We start from the raw sequence: 19,250 nt of genomic DNA, 5'->3' as shown, positions 1-19,250 counted from the left end.
ATTTATTGCCATATCTTCAATGGATTAGCCAGTTTATTACAATCCCGCCCTGATAATCATATTATTGAAATGATTTATTACCAAGTTACACCTATAAATACGAGTAGGCCTACTGTCGCTTCCTGAGATGTTGGGGCTAATACTCACGGACTGGTTTGAACCTGGACACGGAGGGACCGCATCTCTCCCTGCCGTACAGGAGATTCTTGCAGAGCTGCCAGGGCCCGAAGTAACCCGTGTCTCCCTGCACGCCAGCTGGAAAAAAAGACCACGGCATTAGGAAGCCTGAAAGTGCGCCAAACCTCGCTAAAATACAACCTGGTGGAATTTTAATTCATACTCGGGGAATGTAAATTACTCTATTTTCAGATTTCATAAACACAGGCAACCGTATGCCTGTATTATTTTTAACAATGACAAACTGTAGATTCGAGTATTATGTCGTAACGCTGTGCAGGATCGTTGCATGCTATATATTCAACTGGATAATTGTTCTAGTTCTGGTATAAAATGAATCACGAACAATATAATAATAATAATAATAATAATAATAATAATAATAATAATAATAATAATAATAATAATAATTATAATAATAATAAATTTATTTATTTATTCTGGTGTAGTTAAGGCCATCAGGCATTCTCTTCCACATCACCAGAAATACAAATACAATAATAGAAATAAAAATAAAAATCATACTATAAACAAAGTAAAGCCTCACAAACCTTAGATGAATGATTAAGTATCATAATTAATTATATCCTAACTAATTAACAAACATAACCAAGAAACTTGCAATTTTAATCTAGAGTAAACAACACAAATCAAAATTTCTAGCAATACCTAAAAAATGAAATAAGACAAAATTTTGCAATTTCATTTTGAATTGTGATAAAGTCCGGCAGTCCCTGACGTCATTAGATAATGAATTCCAGAGGCTATATTAAGTGAAGACGAGGGAATGGTGTAATTTTAATATCTTTTCTAATTGATGCATATTTTAAATTTTTTTTTTGTATGTAGAAATATCATTGGTACTACAACTTAAATTTGATATTATTTTTATTTTATTTATTTATTTAACCTGGTAGAGATAAGGCCACTAGGCCTTCTCCTCCCCTCTACCAGGGGATTACAACTACAATATTAAGAATACAACTATAATATTAAGATTACAATTACAATAAATAATTACAATTAATATTACATTTACAAATACAATAAAAATCAAAGTACTAAAAGATTAACTGATTAATAAAGGCTAGACACAGTATTGTAAAAGTTAAGAAGAGAGAACATTTTTATTAATTAAGTAAAAATTAAACCTACTCTACGCAGTAAGAAAATGCCTAATAAGTTTGTTTTTGAACGCTACTAAATTCCGACAGTCTGTGATGTCACTGGGTAAGGTAGTTTCTGAAAGAGAAATTGGGGTCCAAATTTAAAAAAAGTACAAGGATACAGTAATTAACTATAATGGATATAAAAATAAATTATGTTTTATTTAACGACGCTCGCAACTGCAGAGGTTATATCAGCGTCGCCGGTGTGCCGGAATTTTGTCCCGCAGGAGTTATTTTACATGCCAGTAAATCTACTGACGTGAGCCTATCGCATTTAAACACACTTAAATGCCATCGACTTAGGCCGGGATCGAACCCGCAACCTCGAGCACAGAAGGCCAACGCTATACCGACTACGCTACCTACCTATATCTCAGTCATTTTTAAAGATAAATTCAAAACCTCTGGTATTTTACTCATAAAAGCGTATTCTTTAAAAAATGTCTGGAGCATAATTTCGATATGGCCTTTCTAAATTTTTAAGATAAACGATTACATTTTAGAGGCACTTTTATAGAAAAATGAAGGGATATTTTTCAAATGCAACAAAATAACAAATTTCTATTCAGAGAAAAGTTCCCTATTAGGCTAAGAGGTATGAAACTAACTTTTAGCGCTATGTCTATTCTTGAACTAGGCCTTTTACTCATTCGACGGAAGTCACATTTAGGAATTTTCCGCCCGACTGGGACGAGTCTCAAGCCGCGATACTTGGATCTAGATGGAAGCACGGTAACCACTATACCACTGATCCTGATATTATTATAACACTTAGATATGAACAGTATATTTCTTGGTGGATCAAGCGGTAGTTGTTCTAGGGTTCGAATTGATTTTTATTTCCTCTATTGTCTTATTGTGTGCTCTTCAGTGTTCGAAATGAGTATATAAATTATAGTTAGGTAGTACCGTCGAAAAAAAAATAGAATTATACATACAAAACACAAATACATATAATGATATTTTATACACGTAGAACTGCCTTACAATTCCAAATAATTAGGCGCAATGCTTCCTTTATTATCTAAAATCACGCGCGTTTTATTAGCATGAATTCACACTTGAACAATGCATCGTAATTTACGTAGCAGGCGCTGAGTATATATTTTCCCTGCTGCTTGTTTTCTTCAACTCGAGCATTGCAAGAATAATGTTGGACGTAGCACTATTACAAATGTTCAGTGCAATTATGGAAGTGCAGTGTCTGACTTCCGCTACAACTTCTAATTGCAACTGAACTTAAGCTGAACCTTTAATTTTACTAAAATAGTATTTATAAATATATAGACTTACTGGTAAACATTTTCGTGAATAAAAGTATCAGCACGAAATTTAAAAAAATTGTCTCTTTCATATACCGGATTATTTCTTATATTGATTCTATGCTGTTTTAAGCTGTGGTATTACGTCATTTGTGACCAGACAGTCTCGCTACTTGTGTTAATGTCTAATGTGGTTCATAATTCTTACACGAGTTGGGACGGAACTGAATTTTGATGATGATGATGATAACTTTAAAATGTCAGGAAAAATATACTTAACCAGACCCATTAAAAAGGCAGAATCAGCAATAAATTGCGAGTTTCCTTTTTGCAAATGAATATCTCTAAGTACATATTCGTATTTACAGGAACCACGAACTTTTGCGGCAGTTACTCTGAAAGAAATAAATTTTACTGTTATACTTATTTTTCATCGTAAGTTGCATCTCCACGAGAATTTTTATAGCCGTCCTTCACTTTTGACTATGAATTTGAACTAGATCCTTTTTCAAAACTTACAACGCAGTTTTTCGAAGTATCGAGTTTCGGAAAGGAAGTTCATAGGCCTAATTTGTGTGGACGGAAAGCCAAATGGAAATACCTGAATGTAAGAAAATACACAATATACAGCAGCAGTTCATACTCTTTGAGTTTGCGACCCAAGCTTTCAGAATGGATCGCCATAGCTTCTAACAGTATCATAATTTAAAAAAAAAAGTTAATTTAAATACCGGTACTTCATTTAAAATAGCAGAACTTCTCAGAAGTCCGTTTAAACGAACAATAAGGAAAATACGATGTCTTCTCTATAATAATAATAATAATAATAATAATAATAATAATAATAATAATAATAATAAATTAAAGAACCCGAAGGTTCATTACCGTCCTCTCATAAGCCCGCCATCGGTCCCTATCCTGAGCAAGACTAATCCAGTCTCTACAATCATATCCCACACCCTCAAATCCATTTTAATATTACCATCCCATCTTAATAATAATCATAATGATGATGATAATAATAATAATAATAATAATAATAATAATAATAATAATAATAATAATAATAATAATAATAATAATAATAATAATGATTGCCCACTTGACTTCGGGTTTTGGCAAAAAAAGTTAACAACTCCTGGTCTAGAAAGTGATTCTTAAGAACCGATCCCGTTAAATTAGTTACAAAAAGAAACCTATAACACGGATTCGTTCCAAACCATTGATGTGATGTGCATTTGTGAATTGTAGGTAAGACATTGTCTTCGCTTCGGTTCTATAAGAACCGCTCTTTAAGTATGAGAGAGCGGGTGAATTTGGGGTCTGTAATATTCTATCATTGTAACTTCCATATTATGACATTTAAACCCATGAAACATTTCTAGTGGTTTTATCTTCAATGAGTTACATTTAAAATACAAGAACATATACGTAGTCATTCTGCCCGATATTGCATGCGAAATGACGCACCACATTCAATTAATTCGTGAGTTTCATTTATTTTATTTCAATATTTACATAACATTATTATTAAATTGCAATCCCTTTATTACAAACTCAAAATCACGAGAAAATATAGTGAAATTAAATACAATACAAATTAACATGAAGTCGATGTTACATGTCTGAACAATATTATGAGAAGTTCTCTCCTCTCCCCGCATGTATCACACAAGTAATTTTCGAAACTGTACCTGTATCATTCAATGCATTCTAAATGGTTACAAAATAATAATAGATGCACATGAGTAGCAGATCTCTCCATTCTTTCCAAAAAAAAAGTTTTCTATGAGCCATTCTTCATATCGCTATCACAAAAGAGGACAAGTGCGTGTGAATGGGATTCAGTCTAGGATGAAATTCAATCTTCTTTCATGTCTCTTATCATTAGCATCTTTGACTTCTGCCATTTTTACATTAGTCTATTCTCAGTATTAGACTTTTCTTTAACCTCCCATGTTTTCTTTGTTTAACCTGTAAAACATCTGTGTAAGGTTGGCCGTCAAGGCAGATGGATGTTGTTTCTGGAGCTAAGTGTTCAATTCGTGACACAAATTTGTAAGTTTTAAAATCTAATTTTCCAACTCTAAATCTTATTCTTTAGAGAATATGGTCGGTCATCCTAGATTAATTTCTCCGACTTCAGCAATTGATTTACATGCGACTTATAAATTTCTGGTTCAGCGCCGCGGTTTAAGGCATTCTGCCTAGAACTCACGTTACGGAATACGTTCTGGTTCGAATCCTCATGGGGGAAGACATTTTCTCGTGAAATTTCGGCCAGTGTATGGGACCAGTACCCACCCAGAATTTATGCACTTGGGGAGCTGCGATAGGTAGCGAATCCGGTTACGAAAGCCAGCTATAACGGCTGAAGGGATCATCGTGCTTACCACACGATACTTCCATTCTGGTTGGACAATCGTTCACCTCTGCTTCGGCATGTGGACGTAAGGCCAGCAGCCGGTTGGTCGGCCTGGGCCCTTAAATGGCTGTAAAGCCAAGGAATTTATTATTATTATTGTTATTATTATTATTATTATTATTATTATTATTATTATTATTATTATTAATGTTGGCAGCTTCCCACTAAATGTTCTGCGGACCCCTAGTGGACAGTGGCCCCTCTGTTGAGAATCTCTGATCTAGAGCACATAAAATCTAGCTTTTTAAAATACAATATAATACAATACTTTACGAGTAGCAAAACACGATCTTCTTCCACCACGAACTCAACTGCAATTTATGGTGCCTTTTTGTTGCCATGTATTTTAGACCTATGAATAGAAGATTCTAGTAAGTACGTAGCAAGAATTTTTTGGTTGCCAGAAATCCTAGAAACAGAAATGCGCCATTTTCCTTGCTGCGACAAATCCCCCAACACTCCTATACTCTCGACAATAATATTTTGCTTTGTCCGCCATATAAATCTGTAGCGTATTCTTCTTGCCCAAGCTTTCAAATTCAGAGTGCAACTGTTCACAAATGACACGCTATTTGGGTTTTGTTTGCTTTTACAATGTTAATAAAATCGAAAATTTTTGTCCGAGGACATGTGGATGGCAGCAAAGCAGATTATAATACTCGCTACAGGAGCGTAAATAATGACCGAGCAGATATGCTCAGATGTGGAGGGGCGAGGCATGAAGGAGGCCCGCGTTTGAAAAGGATTTGAATAGAGAGGAAAATAAATGTAGAGGATCCTTCAACTGCCTCTGTGATGAGAGGGATGTCCAATAGCCCATGTTAGTTATGTGAGTGGTTAACCATATTCATTGCATAAATAAAGAAGGTTTTTTTTTTGACATGAATACATTAGTAAGTTTGGACTAGGTTGCCATCGCAGGAAGTCGATCAACACATTTTCAGAGCCTTTTTATCACGCCTATAATTTCCAAATTACACGACTTTTCAATGGAAGTATTCGGCGAGCGACAAAAAAAAAAGATCAATGTAACGAATGTGTTCTTGAGTTGGAGCGGGTGACGTCATCTAGCGAAACGCGGGAGGGGGGAAGTTGAGGCACAAACTGACAGATCGCGCGGCAGCCGAGGCAGTGTAACTTGAGAATATGAAGCGATAGAACGTTCGCAGTAATATCAAACTATTCGTAATGACTAAGACTATGATATCAATTGACAACAATCAGCAGTCGGCAAGTTAAACTAGAAAAAATTCGCGAGTGAAGTTGAGTGAAGAGAGAAATTTCACAATGTCGAGAATCCTTTTACTTTTCCGTGTAGGGATCATCGCGGTCCTACCAGCTACCATGAGCCCGGGGGGAGCTCACATCGGAGGAACAAGCCCGGAAAAAAACGGAGATGATGATGATGATGATGGTGATGATGATGATGATGATGATGATGATGATGACAGAAGGGAAGTGTAATTATGAAGGCGAAATGAGTTCAAGGTCCAACGCCGAAAGTTACGCAGCAATTCTGCTTCAATATGTTGAGGGAAAACCTCGGAAGAAACCTCAACCAGGTAACTTGTCCCAACTAGGATTTGAATCCGGCCCCACTCGAGTCACTGTCAGACCATGGTAATCGTTACTCCACAGCAGTTGACCCTTTTGAGGGGTAAAAAGACGATCGAAGCTTGGTGCTGACCATACCTCTCCTCCACGTAGGCCTACTTTCATATCCCATACGCCGTTCTTGGCGTCAAGACATTCGATTTTACTTTACTATAACACACTTGATGCACACTTTGTCAAAGTATCTTGCCTTTTTGTTGAATGCCCGCTTTAACAATTGAATTCCGATCAGAAGGCCTTCATTTCACACATGATTGATGTCTTAACCTATTGGTCGCAGTGACGTAACTGCTTCTACTGAAATATTAATCGATTTATATAACAACTCGACATTTATTGGAAACGTTGCGTTCTGACACGCAGAGAATTTGGGATCGATTCTACTCAAGGTTTCCTTTCCATGGCAAACCTCCAGAAAGTCAGAACACCAAACTGACTAGCAGTTCAGTGTTTTCGATAGAACTTCTTTCTTTCTTCCTTTCTTCGTCATGCTTTTCCTCTTCGTTTCGTACCGACTTCAATCCAATTCAATGCAGTGCAGGAGAGAGTATATTTTTTGACCAACACTAGACAGGCACACATTCCAGGTCGTGTGGTTAGCACGGCGTATAGTCATTGCCGAGACAGCAAGGAACAACATATAGCAAGGAAAGAAACCCCTGTCTTCTATAGGAATAGAACCACGGACCTCTTGGATGGAAAATTCATATCCTTTCCACAAAGGGAAAGTGATATTTATAATCAAGATTCGTTTTCAGAATATATGGCGTCTGGAGTCTTTTAGAAAGATTCGCCTACTCAGGATTTTAATTCTAGTAACCATTGAAGAAACTCTGTTCCTCATTCTCGTACGTAACAGTTACTCGTTTTATAGCGGGCTGTATTTATTACCATCGGACCTGCATGAAGGTTATACGCAGTTCGTCCAGAGAAATGGCGGAATTAGCATTATTGCAGAACCCATACGGAAAATAAATGCGCCAAACATTTATATTTGTATTATTGAAAAGGAAAATAATGTCGCTAATAATAATAATAATAATAATAATAATAATAATAATAATAATAATATAATAAATTAATAATAATTTATACGCTAGGTCCAATTAAAAGAATATGTAATTGAGAAGTGACACATTCTTAAGTGCTACAAAATTATGACTGTCTGTATTACTTACTCTTATTGTACGTACAAGACACTTGGACTGTAACGAGTCAAAAGACTGAAAGAATAGAAGCGTGGAGGTAAAATACTATATTGAGGACGCTTGTTGGATATACACTGTTTAATAACAAACGCAGTGAAAAAATACAGCGTGAACCAAAATATAAGAAACATCCTTAATACAGTAGCGAAATGCAGACAGAAATAGTATACTCAAGTACCTCCTAACGATGAACTGGTGTGAGTTAATATTATAGTCTTTCAGGTATACGAAATGAGGTAAGTTAATATTATAATCTCTATGGGATAAGAACTGAGGTAAGTTAATACTATAGTCCTTCAGGGAAAAGAACTGATTAAGTTAAAATTATAGTCCTTCAGGGATAAGAACTGAATTAAGTTAATATTATAATCCTTCAAGGATAACAACTAAGGTAATTTAATATTAAAATCATTCAGGGATGAGAACTGAGGTAAGTTAATATTACAATCCTTCAGGGATGAGAACTGAGGTAAGTTAATATTATAGTCCTTCAGGGATGAGAACTGAGGTAAGTTAATATTATAGTCCTTCAGGGATAAGAACTGAGGTAATTTAATATTATAATCCTTCAGGGATGAAAACTGAGGTAAGTTAATATTATAGTCCTTCAGGGATGAAAATTGAGGTAAGTTAATATTATAGTCCTTCAGGGATAAGAACTGAGGTAATTTAATATTACAATCCTTCAGGAATGAGAACTGAGGTAAGTTAATATTAGAGTCCTTCAGGGATGAGAACTGAGGTAAGTTAATATTATAGTCCTTCAGGGATGAGAACTGAGGTAATTTAATATTATAATCCTTCAGGGATAAGAACTGAGGTAATTTAATATTATAATCCTTCAGGGATGAGAACTGAGGTAAGTTAATATTATAATCCTTCAGGGATAAGAACTGAGGTAATTTAATATTATAATCCTTCAGGGATGAGAACTGAGGTAAGTTAATATTATAGTCCTTCAGGGATGAGAACTGAGGTAAGTTAATATTATAGTCCTTCAGGGATAAGAACTTAGGTAATTTAATATTACAATCCTTCAGGGATGAGAACTGAGGGAAGTTAATATTATAATCCTTCAGGGATACGAACTGAGGTAATTTAATATTACAATCCTTCAGGGATGAGAACTGAGGTAAGTTAATATTACAGTACTTCAGGGATAAGAACTGAGGTAATTTAATATTATAATCCTTCAGGGATGAGAACTGAGGTAAGTTAATATTATGGTCCTTCAGGGATGAGAACTGAAGTAAGTTAATATTATAATCCTTCAGAAATGAGAACTGAGGTAAGTTAATATTATAGTCCTTCAGGGATAAGAACTGAGCTAAGTTAATATTATAGTCCTTCAGGGATGAGAACTGAGATAAGTTAATATTATAATCCTTCAGGGATGAGAACTGAAGTAAGTTAATATTATAATCCTTCAGGGATGAGAACTGAAGTAAGTTAATATTATAATCCTTCAGGGATGAGAACTGAAGTAAGTTAATATTATAATCCTTCAGGGATGAGAACTGAAGTAAGTTAATATTATAATCCTACAGGGATGAGAACTGAGGTAAGTTAATATTATAGTCCTTCAGGGATAAGAACTGAAGTAAGTTAATATTATAATCCTTCAGGGATGAGAAATGAGGTAAGTTAATATTATAGTCCTTCAGGGATGAGAACTGAAGTAATTTAATATTATAATCCTTCAGGGATGAGTACTGAGGTAAGTTAATATTATAATCCTTCAGGGATGAGAACTGAGATAAATTAATATTATAGTCCTTCAGGGATAAGAACTGAGGTAATTTAATATTATAATCATTCAGGGATGAGGACTGAGGTAAGTTAATATTATAGTCCTTCAGGGATGAGAACTGAGGTATGTTAATATTATAATCCTTCAGGGATGAGAACTGAGGTAAATTAATATTATAATCCTTCAGGGATGAGAACTGAGGTAAGTTAATATTATAGTCCTTTAGGGATGAGAACTGAGGTAAGTTAATATTATAATCCTTCAGGGATGAGAACTGAGGTAAGAATATTATAATCCTTCAGGGATAAGAAGTGAAGTAAGTTGATATTATAATCCTTCAGGGATGAGAACTGAGGTAAGTTAATATTACAGTACTTCAGGGATAAGAACTGAGATAGGTTAATATTATAGTCCTTCGAGGGTAAGAATTGAGGTAAGTTAATATTATAGTCCTTCAGGAATAAGAATGTTAATATTATAATCCTTCAGGGATGAGAACTGATGTAATTTAATATTATAATCCTTCAGGGATAATAATAATAATAATAATAATAATAATAATAATAATAATAATAATAATAATTTCAGATTTTCGCGAAAATACAAGTTTTAGCGTCGCTCATGTCAATAATGTCACGGAAACGTTGGGAGATAAATTATTCTGAGATCATGGTGTCGCTCAGTCAAATTGTGCAATCAATGAGTGATAAATGGTAATGAATACCAATGATCATCATCATTCCGATATGTGACTGAAGCGAAACATGAAGAGTCATTGGACAGCGGCTTTGAGTCGCTCTCTCATTATTACGTACTGTGTTGTAGGGTACGTACATAGCAGAAAGTACGGATGCACATGTCTTAAGAAAGCTGCCAGCACAGAAATAGATCACAGAGCTGTCACTCACAGCGCTGTTCTGGTTATCCTTGTTACTGTCCTATATGTTTATTTACTCGCACATAAAATTTTCACTTATTCAAACGTGTACCGTACTTACATTTTTGTTTAAAATTTTGTTACTTAAAACTAACTATAACGGCTGAGGGGATCATCGTGCTGACCACACGATGCCCTGTACTGGTTGGATAATCTTTCACCTATGTAGAGGCACATGGACGTGAGGTTAACAGTCGGATATAATTACTTATATTTACTTTCTCATTATATTATAAAGAGAAAGTATTGCGATAATACAAAAAATAATAATTTCAGATTTTCGCGAAAATACAAGTTTTAGAGTCGCTCATGTCAATAATGTCATTCTGGGTATGCCGCCCGTTCCTCCGACTGATTATGTTCATACTCAGTGTATCTACGAGCCAATTTATCCTGGCAAGATGTACATGAAATAAAGATATGTAGTAATTAATGTATCTTTGTTTGAAACTGCGACCGAACACGAGCGCTGCTCATTCGGTCTCAAATTTTGTTAATACTACTGTATCTCCTGTTTTGTTTTGTATTATTTTATTTCTATTTCCCTTGTTTGTTTGTGTCTTCTTTATTCTGTATATTTAAATAAATAAATAAATAAATAAATAAATAAATAAATCAATCAATCAATCAATCAATGAATCAATCAATCAATCAATCAATCAATCAATCAATCAATCAATCAATCAATCAATCAATCAAAAACACTCAATGGTATTAATCAACAGACGATTTCTTCGTGATTATTTTTATTACGTAGAATACCATTGGCACATGAGAGGGTCAAATTAGTTTCGATGGGAATAATTTTCTTAAGATAATAATTATTGTCTTTCTCCTCACTAGGTAATGGGATAACTTAGAAATCTACAGTCACATAAAAAATAATACGACTTACTCTCTTGTTCTCCTTATATTCCTCTTGTTCTCATTTATTCTCCTTGTTTTTCTCGTCTTTCCCTTTTCTCCTTGTCTTCCCCTGGTTATCCTTGTATTCTCCTTGTTTTCCCCTTTTTCTCACGTATTCTCTTTGTCATCCGTGTCTTCTCCTTGTGTTCCCCTTGTTATCCTATCTTCACCTTGTTTTCCTTGTCTTCGTTTCGTTCGCCTTGTCTTTCCCTTGTTATCCTTGTCTTCCCCTTGTTCTTCTTATATTCCCTTTTTCTCTTTGTCTTCGTTTTGTTTTTCCTTATATTACCCTTCTTTCTCTTGCATTCTCCTTGTTTTCCATGAATTCCCTTTGTTATTATTGCGTTCCCCTTATTCTACTTGTTTTCCCCTTGTTCTCCTTATACGAGTATTTCTCTTTTTATCCTTGTCTTCGTTTTGTTTCTTCTTATATTTTCCTTATTCTTCTTGCATTCCCTTGTTTCTTCTTTAATTCCCCTTATTCTCCTCTGTGGATATTCATTTTCTAAGCAATTAATACGTGAAGAAAGTGCGAAGTGCAAATCAACATCAAACCTTTGGTGATGGGATTTCATTTCGTTTTGCTGACAGCAAGAAGACGCTTGCAATAAATTGTTACTGACGATAAAACTGACGCTGCAGTGATAAGTTCTCTCTGTTCCTTTTTTCCTGGCGGAAAACACGGATAACTTTTTGTAGCTGACAGACGCTACACAGGTTTGTAGAAGTCACGCTAGAGCGCTCCACAAGCGGCCATATGAAGCAATGTCGTAATTTTATTATTGCAAATGTCTATACCACAGAGTTAATTGCTTTCAGACCATTCAAAGCGAATGTGCTGTACAGGCTGTACTACAACTGAAATCCAGAATATCAGTTTGCAAATCAAGGAGAGGCGTGCACAAAGCCTTTGAACTAACAAAACAGTAATGGAGTCGCTGAAACAAAAGTGGACTAAAATATAACTCGCAAATGGCAAAGATCATCAGTGGAAATTTGAGTTTTATTGTACTCACAAAATTTAATAAGTGCAGCGCTTTAGATGGCCCTGGAAAATACAAACGCTACACTATTTCTCAAGTGATATTACTTGACAAAGGATCTATAGACTGGTGTGAGAAAACAAGTCTAGAACCTAGTAAAGGTGACTATCACCAGCGACAGTGTCAAAGGTATAGTCGCCGCGTTCATTTATTAGAAAAGCGGCTTTCTTTGTGCTTTCATAAGTTTTTTTGCACTGCAATTTGTCCACGTGGAGGTAATAAATACATACCATTTAGAAATGTTGAACGGTTATTGCCAGAGAACTGACGCCGTTTTTTTTTTATTGGAGCGGTAAAGGAATTAGCAACACAAGTTATCCTCGTGGAGGTGACAAATACATGTCATTTGGAAATTCTGAAAGATTATTGGCAGAGAACTGGTGCCATTTTCTTTTGATTGGAGAGGGAAAAAAGTAGACAGGGCAGTATTATCTAACACTGTCCAGTGTTGTGGAGTAATGGTTAGCACGTCTGACCGTGAAAGAAGCGGACCCGGGTTCAAATCCTGGTTGAGTTTTATCCGGGGGTTTCCCTCAACTAATTGAAGCAGAAATGCTGGGTAACTTTCGGTATTGGACCTCAGACTCATTTCGCCATAATTAATTCACATATAATTATCATCATCATCATCATCATCATCATCATCATCCATACCATAGCCCATGTTACATGGGACTTACCATTTTTCTCAGGAATTGAGCCAGAGACATATATATATATATATATATATATATATATATATATATATACACACACACACATTTAGAATTTAGTTATAATTTTTTTGCACGATCGAGTTTTTTGCTGTATTGTTGTTAGGCCTTGAAAGTTTGATTTCCCACACAAAAAACTTGTTGCTAAGGAAACCATTCTTCATAACATAAAACTATACTGAAATAGACCCATTACAGTGAACTTATTGCTACTTAGTTACCATTACAGTACAGTTTTACGAAGGCTTTGGAATAATATTGCTCTAAATTTTCAATGCAAAATATATTGTATTTGCAATTTAAAAAAATGATCATGCAAAAAATGTTGTACAATACGCGTTTGTGAAGTGCATTACAAAATCTTGGAAATTGAGGAACTTGCTCTGCTCGTTTTTCAAACCTTTCCTCGATTTTGTAAAAAGCACTTCCCAACCTTGTATCGTAATATACTACTCGTATATCACAGAGATAGATTACAGAAAAATGGAACGGGGAAGTATATGTTCTATTAGTAACATTGAAGACGTATTATTATTATTATTATTAATATTAATGTAATATTAATACTATCACAATATTTAAAAATGCTTCCTTGCAGCACTGGAATAGTCTCTCCATGATGCGTACTACTAATATATAAAATGTTATACTAATACGTAGAGTTAATTGGATATTTCTGTGTGCAGGTCTACTACAGTCACGAAATGAAAATTATCTCTCTTCACTTCATGCATTGATAGTTAACTTAATAACACATGTTCTTTAAAAGTTTATTTACTATTTCTGAGCACTTCTATTACGGGATGTAGCAATGATTGCCTTAAACGAATGGTATACGGCTTGTATTTTAAGTTACAAAAAATGAGCTGAACACTCAAAAAGTTGATAGGCTTAATTTATGCATCTATAAAACTGAAATTGAAAAACAAGAAATTTATTTACATCAAAGCTTTCTGACTTACAGCTGTAATTAAAATATGACCATATATCCTGCGTCATTGACGTCACTGGACTTTTATATAAAATCTTCATTTCTTTGGAAGGAATCTGTGACTGTTCTTGAAAGGCAGATATGAGGATAATAATAATAATAATAATAATAATAATAATAATAATAATAATACACTAAACGCTTGTGCCAATTAAACAATTCACTATGCCCATAGCTTTTCCAATTACTTTTCAAGGAACGGCCACTCATATAAATTGAGGGAAAGAAGACAGAGGACGGACACTGGAAAGTTTTCTATTCTCAAGTACTATCAGGGACTGGAATGCTTTACCTGCAGGCTTACTAAAGGCTTTACCAATAACCAAAAATGTATTTGAAAACAGGCTTAAGGACTTCACTAATAGACGGTAGTATATTATACACACTATTTAAAGGGTGTAATTGATATTTTGTTATTTGAAGTGTTGTATCAGTGAAGAATTGTGTTGTGTTAGTGAAGTGTGTTTGTCAGTGAAGTTTTATAGTTTTTAATAATAATAATTTATTTATTTAATCTGGCAGAGCTAAGGCCAGTAGGCCTTCTCTTCCGCCCAGCCAGACTCTAATTCTAATTAAATACATTTGCTTACATAGTTATTACATTAATATCTAGATCATAAAACAACATGAAAGTAAATGATGAAAATTGGATAACTAATGTTAGTGTGACAATAATAAACACTGGTAAGAAATAGTTATAATAATAATAATGATAATAATAATAATAATAATAATAATAGTAATAATAATGGTAATTATAATAGTAATAATAATAATAATAATAATAATAATAATAATAATAATAATAATAATAATGAGATAATTTATATATTTATCTGTGATATATATAACCATTAAACACTGAGAAACCTGAAACAGCTATTATTGTTGACAATAATTGTTAGAAAAATATCTCGTTAACCTATTCTTAAATTGATTTGATGTCTGACAGTCCCTGACATTACTCGGTAGGGAATTCCAAAGTCGAGGAACAGCCACAGTGAAAGAAGATGAATATGAGGATGTTCGGTGGGAGGGAATGGATAATATTGAGGAGTGTTGTGATCGTGTGTCTAGGTTATGATGGGTGGATAAATATTGAAAACGAGACGCAAGATAGACAGGAGTGGAGAAATGTAATATGTGAAAGAGAAGGGAAAGACAGTGGATTTTCCTACGATCTTCTAGACGGAGCCAGGACAACATTTCGAGGGATGGTGTTACGTGATCAGCCCGGCGAATATTGCAGACGAAACGGACGCACATATTATGAACACGTTGTAGTCTCTGCGCCGAAGTAACGCTTAGGTCAGTAAGCAGAATATCACAGTAATCGAAGTGGGGCATCACGAGTGTTTGCACTAACATTTTTTTCATGGAAAGGGGTAGAAAATTCTTCAATCGTCTAAACGAGTGGATTAATGAAAATACCTTTTTGCAGGTTTCTGCAACTTGAATGTTCCAATTTAAACTTTTATCCATATAAATACCTAGATTCTTTACTGATTCACTGAACGGAATTTCGGTGCCGTGTATTTTAATCGGGGACAAATTTGGTATGGTAATAGTGCTTAACAAACGTGAATGGCCCACAATGATTGACTGTGATTTTTCTGGATTTTAGTGACAGTGCAAAGTATCTGAACAGTGAATTGTTTTTGAAGTGTTAGTGAAATCAGGACAGAATCAGTGAAATGTTTCGTAGTTCCAGTACAGTGAGTGAGTTGACAGCGAAATGAGTATAGTGCTGAAAGATACTTGTGCAGGTATGAACATATACTCGTGGGTTTTAGTTCGAACTTAGGGTTAAGATACAAATTAGATTTACATTAAATGTTATTTTAAGTGATCGTGCTTCATTTAATTTAATTTAGGATGCTCTCTGTTATTATTATTATTATTATTATTATTATTATTATTATTAATTAATTGTATTTTTTTATTCATTATGTTTATTATTAATTGTCATTACTGAGTGTCATTAGTTACCACTGCCACCGGGTATATACCCATTTGCAGTGTGAATAAATACAAACATTATAACAACTTTTTTCAGAGATTTGTTACCATTTTACCTAACTTCAGACGGAATTTGATATTTACCCATTGCTCAAATGTTGACATGACGGAATTGGACTATCAGTGTAACATGCTTCACGTAAGCTAATGCTATTTACACAACCAAATGAATTCACTAATCTCATGTTGTCGATGAATGTGTGTAGGTGGCACTATTTGCATGGACAAAGCATTGTGTGAAACAAAGCACAGTAGCGCCACATGGCAACAGGTGCACTAAAATATTAATTCTATTACATGTTATGGTTAAATACAAAGATTATAGTAGAAGTTTTACATTCGTAATTTGTAGGATGGGAATTGCATATTATTTAATTCTCTTTACATTACTCCGATTCATAAGTCTTTAGGCATAAATAGTTTCATTTAACCTTTTGGCTTCTATTTGGATGTTCATTATTTTTTAAACGATATAAACTCTTCTTGTGTCGCCATAGTAATACGCTTTTCTTTTGTAACAACAGAAACAAGTTTGAGTTATTAGGTTCAGAATGCGTGAGAAAAAAGTAGCGATTCACGTATTTCTTCAATATTACTGGACAAAAAGTCTTACACGTAAGAGCAGCTGTAGCAGATTTGTAAAACTGAAATAGATGAAGCAATGAATAAAATCACTGCATCGCTTTGGTTCAAATGTTTCAATTGAGATAGCAGAAGTCAGGTGGATAAATCTTATTATGAAGATGATGGAGCTCACGGAAGATAATAGAAGAGCCCCTTTGTCAACAGTACTTTGCCTTTCGCAATCAGCTGTTTTTCGTCACTTGGAAAAAGGCTTGAGTTTACGAGTAATCTCACTTGACAAGGTCCATACGAATACACAAGTAGAATGACGAATGAGATCTACATACTGTCAGCTACTCCAAAATCCTTTGGGAAACAAATTTTGAAAGGGAATCATCGTGTGCAATGAAAATAGATTTTTTATGCAAGCCAGACAAAAGAAAGCAGCGGGTGCAACAAATAAAATCTTATTCCGATATAACTACTTTGGGCACAACATTATGTCGTGTTTAGTGGAGCTTTGAAGACATAAGTACTTCACTTCAAATATATTTCGGATGGACCGCTTGTGACGTTAATGTATTGTCAACATCTGGATTGTATACAAGCGTTTTATGTGATTTCTATCCGTCTTTAGTAACCGAAAACGCGTTATTTTTACGAGAATAACAACATTACAGCCTATCGATTATATTTTATTCAAGAGCTGGTAGGCAATTATTTTTCCGTAACTAGTTTACAGTCCACATATTTAGGATTGCCATACGGCCAGGAAAGTAGGAATGTCTCGTTTTTTAAGTAGATTAAAATGGTTCCGGTCGGATAGTCGAAGAAGCTAGAAAATCCCGGATCATGTCATATTTTAGAAATACGTGACATTTAGTATAAAAATGTTATTTAAAAAAAACACCAGGTGAATTTACATGAGAGTTTTTTGCTAAATAAATACACAATTTTATTGTAATACTTACTTACTTACTTACAAATGCTTTTAAGGAACCCGCAGATTCATTGCCGCCCTCACATAAGCCCATCATCGGTCCCTATCCTGTGCAAGATTAATCCAGTCTCTATCATCATATCCCACCTCCCTCAAATCCATTTTAATATTATCCTCCCATCTACGTCTCGGCCTCCCCAAAGGTTTTTTTTCCCTCCGGCCTCCCAACTAACACTCTATATCCATTTCTGGATTCGCCCATACGTGCCACATGCCATGCACATCTCAAACGTCTGGATTTAATGTTCCTAATTATGTCAGGTGAAGAATACAATGCGTGCAGTTCTGCGTTGTGTAATTTTCTCCACTCTTCTGTAACTTCATCCCTCTTAGCCCCAAATATTTTCCTAAGAACCTTATTCTCAAACCTTATTATCTTTATTGTAATACCTATTTGAAAAGTGTATTACTATACAACGTTGGAAAGTGCTTTTTACAAAATCGAGGAAAAGTTTTTCAATTTCCGAGATTTTGTAATGAACTTCACAAAAGTGTATTGTACAACATTTTTTGCACGATCATACGATCGTATTTTTGAAATTGGAAATACAATATATTTTGCATTGAAAATTTAGAGCAATATTTTCCCATAGCCTTCACAAAACTGCACTGTAATGGTAATTAAGTAACAATAAGTGCACTGTAATGGGTATATTTCAGTATACTGTAGTTTTATGTTATGAAGAATGGTTTCCCTAGCAACAAGTTTTTGTGTGGAAATTCTAACTTTCAAGGCCTAACAACAACAGCTTTAAATACAACAAAAACCATGATTGTGCAAAAAGATAATTACACGATTTTTTTTAAATAATTGAAAAACACTAAATTGCATGGTACACTAGCCTATATAAGTTAAAATCTAGATATTAGGATGATGTACAAACGTTTTATTTTTTAAAGTGTAGAATATTTCAAACATTTAATGGGTGTTTTATGAATGCCCAGTGGGCAGAAGAGAGACATATTCTATCAACAGATTCTGCCAGAACAATTATGCAATTTCCGTGTAACATGAGATATGTTAGCTGATCAGTCCCAAAAATTATGAGCAAATTACCTGGATTTCCTTGAAAAAACAGTAGTATAGACTAGACTATAATTTATTTATAATTTAATTATTTTTGCTTGAATAAAATTAATAGTATGTTAAGAGTGATCATACCTTCTTAATTTGTGTTACAGTTTGATTATTTGTCCCGTGTTTCTTTAGTCAGATTATGGCAACCATACACTTATTGTACTTTTCTCTTTAGGTTTATTCCGCATAATGGCTGACATTCTGCCTAGACGACACTCCAATAGTTTTGTTGAAGTAATACGCTTTACAGTAATTTCTACATACAAGTCTATAGAATTGTATCGCCACCAAACTCAACTTTCAGCAGAAATAAAGCAGACTGTCATAGAAAATAACGATCCTTGTTTCGAAGCATAATCTGTTTGCTATTTAAATCTCTGTAAAATAAATATTA

At 34.3% G+C, this 19,250-nt stretch overlaps 1 protein-coding gene across 1 annotated transcript in view; it reads right to left on the bottom strand.

Annotated features, from left to right (window-relative positions):
* LOC138714927 (uncharacterized) overlaps positions 1-19,250 on the bottom strand; it is a 285,934-nt gene that overhangs the window by 28,829 nt on the left and 237,855 nt on the right. The window contains exon 2 of the mRNA XM_069847214.1: positions 148-255. Coding sequence (XP_069703315.1) covers positions 148-255 — 108 coding nt within the window. The remainder of the gene's footprint in view (positions 1-147; positions 256-19,250) is intronic.

Source organism: Periplaneta americana, chromosome 15, assembly GCF_040183065.1.
Source record: "Periplaneta americana isolate PAMFEO1 chromosome 15, P.americana_PAMFEO1_priV1, whole genome shotgun sequence".
NCBI classification, from domain to species: Eukaryota; Metazoa; Arthropoda; class Insecta; order Blattodea; family Blattidae; genus Periplaneta; species Periplaneta americana.
The sequence above is the reverse complement of the archived record's forward strand: the minus strand, read 5'-3'. Positions and strand labels throughout refer to the sequence as shown.